Here is a 17,281-nt window from a genome sequence, read left to right as displayed (position 1 = left end):
CCGAGTTCAAGTGATTCTCCTGCCTCAGCCTCCCGAGTAGCTGGGACTACAGGCGTGCACTGCCATGCCCAGCTAATTTTTGTATTTTTAGTAGAGATGGGGTTTCACCATGTTGGCCGGGCTGGTCTCAAACTCCCGACCTCAGGTGATCCACCTGTCTCAGCCTCCCAATGTGCTGGGCCACTGCACCTGGCTCACAAATCTACATTACTTTAACATATATAATGGGGACATAAAATGAAATTTTACATCACGCATTTTTTCTGTTCTCAAGTTTTTGCAATTATTTTGATACTCTCCTGAGTGGAAGTTACATGCTGAGTTACAAATGAGTGTGAGACGTCTGAATTAGTTTTAGTTTTTCACCATCATAAATCCTACTGCATTATAAAACCTACTACTGTAAACAACTTAAGTGTTCTAAATCCATGCTACATTTCAAAATCCACATTCCACAGGGGAAAGTCTTCCTAGGTAATCATACCAGTCTCGTTGTTGTTGAATCCCAACCACCTCCTCTCATTCCTGTCTTGGGTACTTGATCTCATCTTCTCTATAACTCAAGTGGCCTGTCACTTTAATCCACCTCAAATTCCCCTCATCTCTGAAGCTCACTCACTCTGAAAATAACCACTCACGCTGATCTCCTCCTTCTTAATCTACTGGAACACCAGGTTATTTTTCTTAAGTTTCCTGAGTATAATTTTATGCTAATGGGGACATAAGCTATGCCACGTCGCTCTCTATCATCCATTCCGCTCAAGAATATTAAATGCATTTTAAGCCTTAAATCAACAGCATGTTCATGGTAGCATCTGGCTGAGGGGAAATGGTATTGGCTGCTGCTTAATGGTAGTCAAGAGATGGGGAAGCACCTGTGCTCGGAATTGGTGGGTATCTGTTTCTCTTCGTTTGCGCTGCCTTTTTCTCTCCGTGTGGAACTGTTTGCATTTGTTAGCTGGAGATGGAGAGAGCGAATGGGATCTGTAGGGTGGCTTTCTATGCATGGAAAGTCCTGCAACAGAGAAAAGACACACAACATTAGTTCCTGATAGCCAGAATGTTATGCTGGAAACCAAAGTTGGTTTTTACTAAATCCAGAGAGACTGATGAGTGAAATGTGCTAAAGGGACTGTCTTCTGTAACTAACTTGTATTGGTATGGTAACACCAAGTAACAGACAAATGCATACGAATGTGTACTGTCTCAAACACTTAGCTTCTATATTCAGCTTTGGATATTCAACATGTGGAATGCCTCCTATGCACAAAGGACTATGGAGAGTGCTCTTGGTGATGGGGAGATGGGAAAAGAGAAAAGGTAAATTATCTGAGCTGCGCATCTGCTATCCTTTTACCTGTCTGGGTCCTGAGGAGGTGGGATGTAAGCATACATATCTATCTTATTATATATGCTTACAGGCAAAGTTAACATGTTAAGCATTGTCTAAGCGGTCCCAATTTTTCCCTACTTAGCAATCTAGCCCTCCTAATTGCACACTGCCAAAGAGATCTAACAAACCATTTCTTTCTACAAACCTTTTTATCCCATTGTCTATAGGTGTGTCTGGGCATCTGCTAGTTGTGAAGAGGGTGACTCCAGTGGGAAAAGCACTTCAAGAGAGCCTTAAGACCAAGGAAGCTAGTTTTGGTACCTTTATAAATAAATTTTCCCTGAGCTTGTTATTTTTTTCACATGCTTTTAATTCAAATCTTTCACATTTCAAATTCTAAGATGTATTTTTAAAAACTGACTTGCATAATCTATTTTGAATGATAGCTGCTCATGATGCATGATGTATTCTTCTCCAGAAACTGAAGACGCACCTGAAATAATATTTTAATTTATAACCTGTTTTCACAACAGGATACCATGTGTATGTACATAATAAGGGAAAGGAAGAGGTTCCTGGATGAGGGTGCCTAGAAATTGGCTGAGTCCTTTTAAAGGGAAGAGAGATTAAACAATCAAGAGAAGGAAAGAGCATTCTTGAAGGAGTAAAAAACAACTGAAAAAGTTAAGGAAGTTGGGTCAGAAAAAGGCTATTTCTAAAGAAACAATGGATGACCAAAGTAGATAAAACTAAATATAAAATATGCAGGATTTTAGTTGGTGGAAGACAGGATAATTGGATTTGAACAATGGCATATCAAACAGTAGGAAGTGTCTGCAAAGATGTGGCAAACCAGAAACTGCTGGTATGAGTGTAAAGCAGTGCAATCACTTTGGTGGGCAAGCTGGCAGTGGTGAAGAAATGTAGGCCTTACGATCCAGCAATCCTACTAGATGGAGATATCACAGAAACTCTTGCACATATTCTAGGCTGTTCATTGCAGATTTTTTATAGTAATGAAAACTGGAAACAATCAACATGTCCAGCAATAGGGGAAATGTATAGTGCTATACATATATATGTATACACACATACCCACACAAAAGTGACACACTGTAAGAACTCACAAAAGTGACACACTGTAAGAACTCAGTTACACTGCAGTTAAAATGAATGAGCTGGATCTATAAGTATCAACAGCAATAGATTTCTAAGACAATGTCAGAAAAAAATGCAAGTTGCAGAATAATATATACAGTATGTAAATTTCTAAACGACATAAAACAATAGTATGTTTAGACAAGTAATGTAAGAGCTGTTAAAGTATAAAAACAAGGATCAGAAGAAAAGATGCCAACTTTAAGATAGTGGTTGCACTGAGGGTGGGGAAAAGAGATCTGTGGGGAGAGCAGAGGGGGTTTCTACTGTTTTATTTCTTAAACACAAAGGGGCTAAAGCAAATATAACTGTTAACACCTGCTACTTTTAGCCGGGGAAGATCCAGGTGTTTGATATTACTTCTGATCCTTTTATATATTTCTCAACTATTTAAAATTAGAATCTAAGTTATTAAGAACAGATGGAACTGCCTAAGTAGTTCACATGGCTGTCCCCCTTTCTCAGTCTCTCTGGGGTACCTGGCCTTGTCTTCTTTGGCCCATACTCCACGATGCCATCACTGTGCTGAGACAGTGTCTCCTCAGTTCCATCCTCTACCTCTTCATTTCCAGTATCTTCTTCTTTATGGTCAGTCTTTTCTTTAATCCGATCACCCAGGGCACTTTTTAACATCTATTGAGAAAACTTTTTTCAACATCTTTCACTGACTTCACCAGAATGTAAATTCGCAGGAGTAGGCAGACCTTTAAAAAAGCTTCCTTTGACAGTCACTAATAACAAGTTTTCAGACGCTTATGCATGTTTAATTATTTACTTTTGAGACAGGATCCCGTTCTGTCACCCAGGCTGGAGTGCAGTGGTGCTAGCTGGGCTCACTGCAACCTCCGCCTGCTGGGTTCAAGTGATCCCCCATCTCAGCCACTTGAGTAGCTGGGATTACAGGCATATGCCACCAAGCCCAGCTAATTTTTTACTTTTTGTAGAGATAGGGTTTCACCATGTTGCCCGGGCTGGTCTCAAACTCCTGGGCTTAAGCGATCCGCCTGCTCAGCCTCTCAAAGTGCTGGAATTACAGGTGTGAGCCACCGCACCTGGCATACATGTTTAGTTTTAAAAAGGTGTAGATCAGTGCTATGGATCACCAAGTTTCAATAAACTTTTGACTAAGTCACATAGGGATTTAAAACATTCATTCAATGATACCTTAAAACTGTAATATTGTATTTTGTGAGAATCAGTGATCCATCCAATTTCATACCAGATCTGTCTTTTGCAGCAAAGGGGAACTATATAGATATATCTAAAGAAAAATGGCTTAACACAATCATTTATGTTAAATGATTTAGTTTTCATCAAAATTCAGTAAAATTTGGATAAATCTGCACCAAATTTAGTTAGATCATGAAAGGCTGAGAGATCACTTCCTGTTCCGTCTGCTTGATTTACAGAACATTTTCACAGTAACTATTAATAAGACACAACTGTATTTCTAATACCTCACTTTCAACTGAGAGATTATTTAAATGTTCACTTAAGCCATGGGAATCTCAATATAGATGAAAAAACAAGACTTGCCCAATCTAGTTCAGAGAGCCGCTGAGAGAGTTTCTCTGACACATCATGTAATTCTTGTTCTGTTAATCTCTTTCTTGGCCTCTGGGGAAAAGGTGAATTACAGGATGAGGCTGTAGCTCTGTTTTCATTTCTGTAATTAAGTGACCATCTGACAGTTAAAATAGCTAGGTGTCTATTATTTAGTTTAAAATAACTATAATACATACTTTAACAAATATTTCATTCTGGTCTTCACAGCTAAATTTGGAGATTATGCCCCTGCATTTTCAAATTTCTTTGCAAACAGACTGTAAACACTTAAGTCTGCAGTAATGTTACCTTTTTCCTTTGGGAGGCTTCCTTGTCCTAGGCCCTTGGACCTGAGCTGGGTACACTTCCTCTTTGCTGTCTTTCGGCAACTTGGAAGTTAAGAAAACTCTGTCATCTAGATCCTATTAAAAACAGAAAAAAAGTTGATTTGAAAAAGCTACAAATAAGAAACATGAACTTTCTGGGGGTGAGGAAGGGAGGAACTGTGGCACAAAGCTACGTGCCTTCAACCTCCATTTTGAAGTGCATTTGTCAAAAGACCCTATTGACACTCAATGCACCAAAGAACTGGAGCAATGTCTAGAAATCTGGGCTCAGAGAAAAAGTGTGGCTCAGGATGCCATTCAAATAAAGAGACAGGCCAGGTGCTCTCTAAATAAGAAATTTCAGGGATTACCACTATGCCTGGGCAACAAAAAAATTACCACTAGTACAGAGTATTCAAGTGGTTATCTTTTGTATTGACGTCAATAAAGGCTGTCCAAAATTGAAACAGTTAAAACAAAGACAATACCTCCCAAAATATGAATATAAACCCTTAACATTTTAAATTTCTTTTTTTTTTTTTTTTTTTTTTTTTTTTTTTGAGTTTTGTTCTGTTGCCTAGGCTGGAGTGCAAAGGCTCGATCTGCCTCCCAGGTTCAAGTGATTCTCCTGCCTCAGCCTCCCTAGTAGCTGGGATTACAGGCATGTGCCACAACACCCGGCTAATTTTTTTTTTACTTTTAGTAAAGACAGTGTTTCGCATATTGGCCAGGCTGGTCTCGAACTCCCGACCTCAGGTGATCCACCTGCCTCAGCCTTCCAAAGTGCTGGGATTACATGCATGAGCTACCGTGTCCAGCTAAATTTATTTCTTAGTCTTAGAGATCATCTTTTAGAAGATACTTCTTGTGATGAAGAAACATTTATTTAATGTTTTTTTGGTTTGTTTGTTTTTGAGATGAAGTCTCACTCTGTCACCCAGGCTGGAGTGCAGTGGTGCGATCTCGGCTCGCTGCAACCTCCACCTCCTGGGTTCAAGCGATTCTCCTGCCTCAGCCTCCACAGTAGCTGGCATTACAGGCGCCGGCCACTGTACTTGGCTAATTTTTGTATTTTCAGTAGAGATAGGGTTTCACCATCTTGGCCAGGCTGGTCTTGAACTCCTGACCTCGTGATCCACCCACCTCAGCCTCCCAAAGTGCTGGGATTACAGGCGTGAGCCACTGCACCTGGCCACTTATTTAATGTTTAATGATATCTTTAATTTCACTTCATTATCTTTTTCTATTAGAGTAAAATTAAATACCTTTTAGTAGGCTGGGTGTGGTGGTTCATGCCTATAATCTCAGCACTCTGGGAGGCACAGGCAGGCGGATGAGGCCAGGAGTTTGAGACCAGCCTGGCCAACATGGCAAAACCCTGTCTCTACTTAAAAAAAAAAAAAAAAAAAAAAATCAGCCAGGTGTGGTGGCATGTGCACCTGTAGTCCCAGCTACTCGGGAGGCTGAGGCAGGAGAATTGCTTGAACCTGGGAAGTAGAGGTTGCAGTGGGTGCAGATTACACCACTACACTCCAGCCTGGGCGACAGAGCGACACTCTGTCTCAAAAAAAAATAAAACAAACAACATAATCTTATTTTTATGAAACTTTTAAAATAAAGTATTTCTAGCTTAATTATTTCAAAATAAATACTCCTATTTAACTGCCACCCAGGTCAAGAAACAGAATATTACCAGCTCAGAACCATCTCCAAAACTCCCACTATGATTCTCCGAAAAGTAAACATTATCTTATGACTCCATTTTAACCCATCTTTTTATCCACTCTGCTTTTTAGATGCATAGAATGTTGAGAATGTGGTCACCTAATGTTAATAATGCTTATTTCATCTCTGCACTTTTAATGCATTGCTTCAATGTTTAAATAATGAGAACGTATCACTGTTTATATATCTACCTTGTGTATATACCTGCCTGTTGTTTTCTTATTTTATTTTTTTCTTTTTGAGACAGCGTCTTGCTCTGCTGCCCAGGCTAGAATGCAGTGGTGTGGTCACAGCTCACTGCAGTTCCTGGGCTCAAGGAATTCCTGCCTCAGCCTACCAAGTAGCTAAAATCACAGGCATGCACCACCACTCCAGGCTAATTTTCTATTTTTAGTAGAGACAAGGTCTCACTATGTTTCCCAGGATGGTCTCAAACTCTGGTGCTCACGTGAGCCTCCCAAAGTGCTGGGATTACGGGTGTGAGCTACCGAACCCAGTCCTGTTCTTTTTAAAAAGATAGGGACAGGATGACTAAATAAAAAGGGTTTTATTTCTTTCTTTCTTTGAGATGAAGTCTCACTCTGTCACCCTGGCTGGAGTGCAGTGGCACAATCTCAGCTCACTGCAATTGAAGCAAATAAGCCAGTATGGTATGAACAGTGGTTCATGCTGGATAATGGGAATATGCATGGATGGTTATTTTCTTTTCCACTCTGTGTTTTCTAAATTTGAAATTATTAAATTATGGACACAATATGGACTCTGAAGCCAGAATGCCCAAGTTCAAATCCTGACTCTGTAACTGCTGTGTAACCTTACCCTGTCTATATCAGCTTCCCCACAATAAATATCGTAGCTACTCCAGAGTTGTTATGGGCAGTAAATTATTCAACACCCCTAAAGTATCCAGAACTGCGCCTGCCACAAAATAAACATTCACTGTGTGTTGGCTCTTATTATTTCCCTTTATATACATTCATCTTTCTCCTATCTTCCTAGAACAAGAATGTGCAGGTGTATACAGAGGCAAATTTTAAGGAGTACAATGCTTTGACTAGTGCAATATGCTTGACAATTCTAGCAGAGACTTCTTTAAATATAGGGGCTTCCCTGACAAAGAATAAAGACTTCACCAATACACACACACACACACGGGCTTCTAATCAATTACCAACACAGAGATACACATACACGTGTACTTCTAGCCAACTGAAAGTAAGCTTTTCCACTTACCCCAGAAAATTCCATATGCTCTTGAGTAGAATTTACAGCTGGGGGGCAGTGACTTGAATGCAAGTATTCTTTTCCTATGGGGCAGGGTGCTCGAGGCTCTGAAGGGTGGTAGGGTGGATGTAAAGGAATAGCTGCTCGGATAGGCTCCCCTAGCTTCCTCGCATTTGGAATCCTACTCACAGAAAGGGTTTCTGCTAGTAAGACAAATTAAAGTGGATATTACGATGCAATTCTAAGAAATAAACCATTTTATATAAATACATACATACGTATATAAACATGTTCAAACACATTAGAAATATTTTTTAAACTTAAGACAAAGAACATAAAAAAATAATTAAACCAGAGACGTAGCCTCAGCACACAGGGATCTAACTAAATTAGAATGTAATTTTCTTTTGTAATTGCTTTAGTTTTAAAAGAAGTAGAGAGGAGGTCTCACTATGTTGTCCAGGCTGGTCTCGAACTCCTGGGCTCAAGTGATCCTCCTGCCTCAGACTCCCAAAGTGCTGGTATTACAAGTGTGAGCTACCATGCCTGACCCCGGATGTAATTTTAATGTTATTATCATAAAACTGTTTCCTGAAAGTTACTTTAAAATAATAAAAAACTGGAAGCAACTTAAGTGGCTTGAAGAATGTTATGTTATGTGAATTATGGTTCATTCACATGTTACAAAACTCGTTAGGCAGTAATATTTTTATGTATTACTACCACATGAAAATCCTGGAGATGACAATAAGAAACAAGAATGATTTTTCCAGGCCAGGTGCGGTAGCTCACGCTTGTAATCCCAGCACTTTGGGAGGCTGAGGCAGGCAGAACACAGGGTCAAGAGTTCGAGACCAGTCTGGCCAACATGGCGAAACCCTGTCTCTACTAAAAATACAAAAATTAGCCGGGCGTGGTGGCAAGCGCCTATAATCCCAGCTACTCGGGAGGCTGAGACAGGGGAATCCCTTGAACCCAGGAGGCGGAGGTTGCAGTGAGCCGAGATCGTACCACTGCACTCCAGCCTGGGCAAGAGAGTTAGACTCTGTCTCAAAACAACAACAACAAAAAGAATGTTTTTCCAGTTACTATACTTTGTTATTTACCAATAATATGAAGACCACCAATAGATGTACTAATGTATCAGAGACTCTGTCTCATTTAAAAAAAAAAAAGAAAAGGTGAGTGTCGAGAATTTAGATAATAAAATAGTGGATGCAAAAATATGCAACCAAAGACCATCTTAAGCAGAATTCAGAGATCATAATAAATAGCAAACATTTACAAGTAAGATCATGTAAGACCAAAAAGGATCTCACATGCAGCAATAAAAGTAAAAAGGTCAATAGCAACAACTGCCCCAAGAATGATCATCAGCAGTAAAGAACTAACATCCATTACAACTCACTGTCTTCAACAAAGGATGTCCTATTTTTGGACAAAACACTAGGAGAGTACAACACATCTTCACGTGATTTAAAACTTGGTGAGGCTGAGGTTTTTTTAGACAGCATTTCATTAGGACATTGAGCACCTAGGAAATAAAATATTAAAGGTAAAATGTTTAACTATCAAAATAGTTTACTGAACATTATACTAAAAGCCAAGAGTTTTGTATTCAGGAAATAGAAATATTAAATAATGCTGAAAGAAGTAATGTTGGTCCAATTGCTCAAAATACCAATTGTTATTATTTTCTTCAGACCAGAGTTTCCCTCTTGTTGCCAGGCTGGAGTACAATGGCACCATCTCGGCGTACTGCAACCTCCGCCTTCCAGGTTCAAGCAATTCTCCTGCCTCAGCCTCCGGAGTAGCTGGGACTACAGGCACCTGCTACCATGCCTGCCTATTTTTTTGTATTGTTAGTAGTGATAGGGTTTCACTATGTTGGCCAGGCTGGTCTCGAACTCCTGACCTCAGGTGATCCGCCCGCCTCAGCCTCCCAAAGTACTGGGATTACAGGCATGAGCCACTGTGACCGGCCATAATATCAATTATTTTTAATTGCTATCAGAAAGATGCCCTTTTGTAGTCCAGAAATATTTATGCAATTTAAAAGCAAAGTTTTATATAATGTTTTATTATTTTGCTTTACAAAAATAGGTGCCAGGGTTATGGAAATGCTGGCTGTTTTATGGGCACGTCTTGGTATGAACAGATACCAGTTAGGGTCTTAGCTAGTACCACAAACAATGACTCATGGTCCAGGCCAGGCGCAGTGGCTCACACCTGTAATCTCAGTACTTTGGGAGGCCAAGGCAGGCAGATCACTTGAGGTTAGAAGTTCAAGACCAGCCTAGCCAACAAGGCAAAACCCCATCTCTACTAAAAATTCAAAAATCAGTCAGGCATGTGGCACATACTTGTAATCCCAGCTGCTTGGGAGGCTGAGGCAGAGGTTGCAGGGGGCCGAGACTGCACCACTGCACTCCACCCTGGGTGACAGAGCAAGACGCGGTGTCAAAAAAAAAGACTATGGTCCATATATTGAAGCCTAAATTAGATGCCTGTGAATGTATATGATAGCCATCACTTTAAATCTAAATATGAAAGGAAGCTGCCATAAGTCCTTTTATCACATCAAACCCAAACACCTTGGCCAGGCATCTCTCTCAATCTTTTTTCCTTTGCCTTAACTGCATTATTCTTAAACACAATTCCCCTCTCTACTTATAATGTTAAAATAAGTAATTCATTTTATAGTAACATCTTTTTGACACAGCACTTGACATCACAGAACCTGCTTCTGCAATCACCATCCCTTCCACTCCCAGTCAATCCATCTGATTCTCTTCCTTCAAGAAGCATTCTTGCAATATCCACGCTTGACTCTGGTCCTTCTGTTACTGTGCCTATCCCAATGGCAAGCATAGCTTTTTGGTCTACTGGAGGGTGAGTTTGCCAGGAACCAAAAGGAAGGGAGAATATTCCAAGACTTATGGTCCATATACTGGTTTAGTAATTTATGAAGCCAAGGTGGGCAGGATGGAGTAGGATGATTGGAGGAGGGAAAGGTTGGAGGCTCAAAATTGGGGCTTGAAAGATATCCAGGTCTACTGTGTGCAAGCAATAGGCTATTGGAAACCTTGCCTGAAGCCTAGAAAAAAAACTGCCACTGTGTGTACGAACTTCTTGGTTGAAACAATGAAAAAAGTGAATCAACCACCAGTTCAGGAAACTACAATTAAGGAATACCCTGAAAGCGTGACCAGACTATAAGATGTATCCATAATTCTCTTCCTAGGCTATCAGGAACCACAAATTGCCTGATAACCTTGCATACACTTACTTGCCTCGGACTTATCTGCCCATATGCCTGTGACTTCAGATAAGTGTTCATATTTAATAGGTAGTGGGATATTTGGAATTTCAAATCCCATGCTCAGTTAGGGCTCTCTCTATTCTTCTCAATTTTAAACACTCCTACATACCATTTACATTTTTTTTTTTTTTTTAAACTGGTAATCAATTTATTAAAATAGTTGACTTAAGCATCTGCAATGGTGACTTCCACCTCAACTCCTGGCTCAATACTGATGGAAGTAATCTGCTTAACAATCTCAGAAGGACTGTGCAAGTCAATGAGTCGCTTGTGGATTCTCATCTGGAAACGATCCCATGTCTTAGAACCTTCACCACAAGCAGTTTTTCTTGTAGTGATTCTCAAAGTCTTGGTAGGCATTCGAACTGGTCCTTTCACTTTCAGGTTCTTTTCCTTTGCACCTCTGATCAAGTCAGCACACACCTTTTCCAGGGATTTAACATTGCGGCTCGTTAGGGTGATTCGAATTCGGTGAATTGCCACCTCCGGCTCCACGGGTGTTTTTCCGGTATCCTTAAAAGCCATGCCTGCTGCGCGGCTTCCTGACCGACTTGTTCCTCGGCGAGAGCGAACAGCGGTGAGTCAGGAGCAGGAGCGTGCGAACCCCATTTACATTTTTATAGTTGTATGTTGAATAATAACTGATACTCAAGGTTTAACTACTCACCATTACTTCTTAGAGAAAAGGTGTGCGCTGTGTCTCCAAGTCTAATGATTTCACCAGTGGATTCTGCTTCATCTCCATCCCAAGAGGGGCCCAACGTCTCAGAAGACAAGGAGCACCTGAAAAAGTTCCCTCCTTCACTCAGGGCCCAGTCTGACCAGAGGGCCCTTCCCCTGAGGACCTGGACAGCTGCTGGGTGCAGAAAAAGGAAAAGACTCTCCCTTTTGCTGCTTAGCATGTCTTGCTGCTTATGTTTTGTTTTGACTGATACATGAATGATGGAAATAGCTGTATATAAAGTGTCAATGATTAAATGTATAGGAGAACAGCAAATACTGGTGACTCTAGGGTGCGGGAGTGAAGGGGGTGGGATGCTAATTTTGCGTTAAATATGCTTCAATTGTTTCACTTTTGCGCTTATTTTATTATTTTAAAAATCTTATGGAAAGTTCATCAGGCCGGGTGTGGTGGCTCACACCTGTAATCCCAGCACTTTGGGAGGCAGGCATAGGTGGATCGCCTGAGGTCAGGAGTTCACGACCAGCCCAGCCAACATAGTGAAACCCCACCTCTACTAAAAATACAAAAAATTAGCTGGACGTGGCGGTAGGCGCCAGTAATCCCAGCTACTCTGGAGACTGAGGCAGGAAATTGCTTGAACCTGGGAGGCAGAGGTTGCAGTGAGCCAAGACTGCACCACTGCACTCCAGCCTGGGCAACTAGAGCGAAACTCTGTCTCAAAAAAAAAGAAAAGAAAAGATGTTCATCTTATGATGGTCTCCTTTGAGACATGTTTTTTACAATGTACGAGACCTAAAAAAGAAGGCATTGCCTGTGCTCTTCGAACCATGACAAACTCTATTAAAAAAAAAAAAAAATGAGAATCAGTTATTTAAAAGAAAGACATAGCATTATGTTAAACCTCTAATTAACAAGAAGTGCAATCAAACCTGTCATGACAATATATTTTTGTCTATGAAATAAGCACAAGCTTAAAAACTGTGAAAATGATCAATGATATTGGCTCATGAGGGTCCTGTAACCCAGCATTTCTATACTGTTGGTAAATGTACAGTCATGGCCTTTTTGGAAAACAATCTGGCAACTAGTTATTAGCCTTAAAACATCTATACTGTTTTACTCTGAATCTAGCCTCAAAATATAAGGAGAAAAAAGGAATAAACATTAAGTATCACGTTTTTGATAATATTTTTAAAAACCCTGTACTTCAGAAGAATGGTTTAGTAATTTATGACGTATCCACACGAATGACGTTATACAGTGATTAAAAATTATTATACAGAATTTAGACTGGGCGCGATGGCTCATGCCTGTAATCCCAGCACTTTGGGAGGCTGAGACAGGCGGATCACGAGGTCAGGAGATCGAGACCATCCTGGCTAACATGGTGAAACCCCATCTCTACTAAAAATACAAAAAAACTAGCCGGGCGTAGTGGCAGATGCCTGTAGTCCCAGCTACTCGCGAGGCTGAGGCAGGAGAATGGCATGAATCCGGGAGGCAGAGCTTGCAGTGAGCCGAGATCACGCCACTGCACTCCAGCCTGGGCGACTGAGCAAGACTCTGTCTCAAAAAAAAAAAAAAGAATTTAACAACTTGAGGCCAGGCGCAGCGGCTCATGCCTGTAATCCCACTTTGGGAGACTGAGGCGGGCGCATCACTTGACGTTAGGCGTTCAAGACCGGCCTTGCCAACATGGTGAAACCTCGTCTTTACTAAAGATACAAACATTAGCCAGCTGTGGCAGCATGTGCCTGTAGTCCCAGCTACTCAGGAGGCTGAGGCACAAGAATCACCTGAAACCGGTAGGCAGAGGTTGCAGTGAGCTGAGATCGCGCCACAGCACACTCCAGCCTGTGTGACACAGCAAGACTCTGTCTCAAAAAAAAAAAAAAAAAGAACTTAACAATTTGAGAACACTTAATGTGAAGTTTAAAAATGCAGGAAACGAGCCTGGTGAGGTGGGTCATGCCTATAATCCCAGCACTTTGGGAGGCTGCAGCAGGAGGATTGCTTGAGGCCAGGAATTCAAGACCAGCCTGGTCAACATAGCAAGACGCCATTTCTGTTTTAAAAAAAAAATGAGAAAAATTAGCCAGGTGTGGTGGTGCACACCTGTGGTCCCAGCTACTTGGGCTTAAGCCCAGGAGTTCAAGGCTACAGTGAACTCTGACCACGCCACTGTACTCCACCCTGGGTGTCAGAGCAAGACTCTGTCTCTTTATTAAAAAAGCAGGGGTGAGGGGCAGGCAACAAAATTATATAGACATATGACTAAATCCAAAAAAGAAAAAAACATAGTAAAAAGGACTAAAAAATTTAACAAAATGTCAACAGCAGTTATTTAGTTCGGAATAGATTTTTTTTTCCTGCTTTTTCTATTTTGCAAGTTTTTTGCAAAGATGATGACCTACTTTGACGATTAAGAGAAAAACAGGGCCCGGGCGCAGTGGCTCACGCCTGTAATCCCAACACCTTGGGAGGCCAAAGCAGGTGGATCACCTGAGGTCAGGAGTTCAAGACCAGCCTGACCAACATGGTGAAACCCCAACTCTACTAAAAACATAAAAATTAGCCAGGCATAGTGGCGCATGCCTGTAGTCCCAGCTACTCAGGAGGCTAAGGCAGGAGAATCGCTTGAACCTGGGAAGCAGAGTTTACAGTGAATCGAGATCATGCCACTGCACTCCAGCCTGGGAGACAGAATGAGACTCCGTCTCAAAAAAAAAAAAAAAAAAATTTAAAAATGAGTAGGTAGTTAATACTGAGATTTAGGTATTATATATAACTCAAGGTTCTTAAAACTCCCTCAGGAAGGTTTAAAATATGAGAAGCTAGTAGAAGTTTCACATTAGCTTTTTTTCGTGCCATCTTGGTATATTATGTGCAATTTAAATTCTTAGTCCAAAAAGTGTAACTTGTATTCATTAAATTCAGAGACACTGAGTGCTACCTCCCAAAAGAAACTCTTTTCCATGATGATTTAGATTCTTTAGTACTTTCTGGCTCTTCCAAACGTTCTCCTCGATCGGATTCTTTAAAATATTGTTGAGTTTCACCTGTTCAGAATAGATAAAAACAATACCAAAAAACCCCTAAGTGAATACTACTTTTTCTATGTAAGAGGCAGGGAGAGGTAAGGACAGTGAGGCACCCCTAATTTGCCATGGTAAATAGGGTTCTTGTGAAAGTACAATCAGAAAGAACCAAATCTTCGCCTATAATGAGCATGTATTATTCGAGTAACAAAGAAACAAGAATGTTGCTTTAAAAATAGGGCATAGAGTTGTATGAACAATGTTTTATTTCTTAAGTTGGTAGCACGTCCATTTAATATTCTTATACCTCTCCATCTGTAAGGTATGCCTGAGGTATATCAAGATAACACAAAACATGATTGCGTCAACGTAATGCAAGCTCCAAGATAATCATGCCTTAGGCTGAGTCAGGCTGCATCAGGGCTTGGATGAAATTTTTCTTAAGACAATCAGTCCTTTTTTCCATCCCACCATACTTGAAGAATACATACTTTCACCAGTGGCTATAACTCACTAGGGAAATGATTTCAAAATATAGGTAGGTGAAACCTCCCATGATTCAGATTTACCCCTTTGGATATTTTCATGTCCATGTCTAGAGATTCACTATTCAAACACCCACCTTTTTTTTCTATTTCCATATTCACCAAGCAACATTTCCATAACATCAATTAACATTTATTATGCATTTACTCTGAGCTAGGCTGTGTGCTCAACTGTTTACACATATCTACTTACTTAACTTTCACAACTACTATGAAAGAATTTCAGCTGAGAAAACAGGCTTAGAGAGCTGCCGTCATATAGTGAGAGGCAGAACCCAGCACTGAACCCACGGTCTTCCTTTCAACCCCTCCTTCTTCAGTGGTAAATGATAATGCTAGCTCAGGTCCCAGGTAGAAGCTGCCCTGCACAGCTGATACGATTAGTGATAATAAAGATTTGTTCCCCATTACTGTTAACAGGCATTTTGAAGAATCTAATCAGCTCTAGGTAATACTGCCAGGTAAGTATATTTTAGACCTCCAAAGATGAGAAGCAGACTAAGAAAATGCTGTCCAGCTAAGGTACTGTCATATAGGGAAGCCTATCTGAGCAACTTCCCCAGTAGCTCACCACATAACTGCCGATCTCCCCTGGAAATATCCTTCAGTCTTTCATCACCACCAGATTCACATAAAAGTATCCCTCAGCTGTGCCCTCCTCTATTCATCCCCACTGCCGTATCATTAGCCAGACACTACCATCCCTCCCCTTCCTGCGAGCAAGCACTAAACTGTAAAAAACTGCTGCTCTCTTTACATTTCAAATTAATCTCTATCTCTTTACTTAGAGATAATTTTCTACCTCTTAACCCTATTGCTAAAAAGACTAAAAAGGTACAACACCATACAAATACCTACTGGTAGCCTTGAATTAGGTGAGTTCCACCTGTCAATACTCTCCCCTAGTTCTAATTCCCCCTTTATGCTTTTAATGTACGTATTTATGGCTGTCTCCCTGACTCAAGTACAGGTTTGAGAGCATCAACATGACACGCAGCTTGGAATCCTCCCAGAGTACTCAGGCGCATATAAAACACTCAATTTTTGAAACAAAGAAAGGTCCAGTGTGGCAGACTTTTCAATTTTCCCTCCCAGCTTTTAAATAGTTTAGCAACAATGATTAAAGGTAGGAAACTATCTCTAACCAAAGACTTTAAGATTAATTTCAAATGTTATAATCAAAGGTCTCACTAAGTGAGAATGAAGTGAGAATGAAGGATGAGCCTACCCCAATTTTTTGTCTTAATTTGTATTCGAATTTATGTAAATTGTGATTGCTGCTGAAAATTTATTTTGGGTAACTTTTCAATATAAGAACAGGTAATATATTACTCCATTCATGACCAACAGCATTATTTACTTAATCTCAAATTATTAAGACAGTTCTTTTACTTTTTGCAATGATAAACATTTGAAATATTTAGGCTGTCACAAATGTAAGTGCAAGCTAAAGACAGAAATGCACCAGTTCTTCCTGTTGATGCCTCAGTAACATCCAAATGTTTAGCATAAATGGCAGTTCAGAAACACAAAATTTTGGAGTAGGACATTTTATGCAATCATAGGACAATAAATAATTTAGCCAGAAATTTACCTTTCTAGTATAAATTAGTTTTAAAGTAATTTATAAGCAACATGCAAGTTGATAAAGAACATGATGACAGTCTAAGAGAGTTTCCAACCAGCTAGAACAGTAAGAATTTGAAATTTACAACTAAAGTTATCAGGTATACTGTATTAGTGAATCTGCTTCCTATGAAGAAAAATATACAAAAAGATAAAAGGCAAAAGGGACATATCATAAAAGGTAAACCAAACCAAATTTCCATTCTTCAACTTACTTTTCTCATGAGATGTTTCACTGATGCGTTCTGTAAGATACTCCAACAAACCATCAAATATTTCCAGGAGATTCTTAATAGATTCTTTATCTCCTTTCACTATATTTTCTCCTGGAGACAGAATATAGAGCCATTAAAAAATTTAACCATGAAATCTGAAAGCTTCATAATCTTGAAACTTGGATATAACATTGTGAAAATGCCACTTAAGAATACAGGCGATATAGCAACTTACAGTTCCTTGGAGATTAAATAAAAAAAATACACACGAAACAATTATATTACAAATATTAAAAACACCAATTTCCTGCTGCCTGATTATGTTTGAAGAAAAAAAGGGGGAAGATTTAAATATGGTATCTAATAATTCACTGGCATATTCCTTCCTTTTTTGGAGAAGCAAAATAATTGGACTTAAGAAAACATCTCTAGTAAGATTTATACCAAAATATAATGCAGCAAAACAGGACTTTACCAGATTGGTGGAAAAAAATGGCAGGAGAGAACACTTTCAGACTGTGGTATCCTATTCTAAATGG

General features: G+C 40.0%; 1 protein-coding gene across 5 annotated transcripts in view; it reads right to left on the bottom strand.

Annotated features, from left to right (window-relative positions):
* The window catches only part of CEP95 (centrosomal protein 95), a 30,305-nt gene that overhangs the window by 7,314 nt on the left and 5,710 nt on the right, over positions 1–17,281 (bottom strand). Inside the window, exons 4-12 of one of the 5 annotated variants that reach the window (XM_003913295.4) lie at positions 16,743–16,853; positions 14,272–14,377; positions 11,301–11,416; positions 8,720–8,845; positions 7,321–7,514; positions 4,346–4,458; positions 4,028–4,157; positions 2,971–3,124; positions 876–1,015 (exon numbers count right to left, since the gene is read on the bottom strand). In XM_003913295.4, coding sequence (XP_003913344.1) covers positions 876–1,015; positions 2,971–3,124; positions 4,028–4,157; positions 4,346–4,458; positions 7,321–7,514; positions 8,720–8,845; positions 11,301–11,416; positions 14,272–14,377; positions 16,743–16,853 — 1,190 coding nt within the window. The other 4 variants (XM_009191017.2, XM_009191018.2, XM_009191019.2 and 1 more) reach the window with 4 other exon arrangements.

This window comes from Papio anubis, chromosome 17 (assembly GCF_008728515.1).
Source record: "Papio anubis isolate 15944 chromosome 17, Panubis1.0, whole genome shotgun sequence".
Taxonomy (NCBI): domain Eukaryota; kingdom Metazoa; phylum Chordata; class Mammalia; order Primates; family Cercopithecidae; genus Papio; species Papio anubis.
Note: the sequence above shows the minus strand (reverse complement) of the source record. Positions and strands in the feature narration are given on the sequence as shown.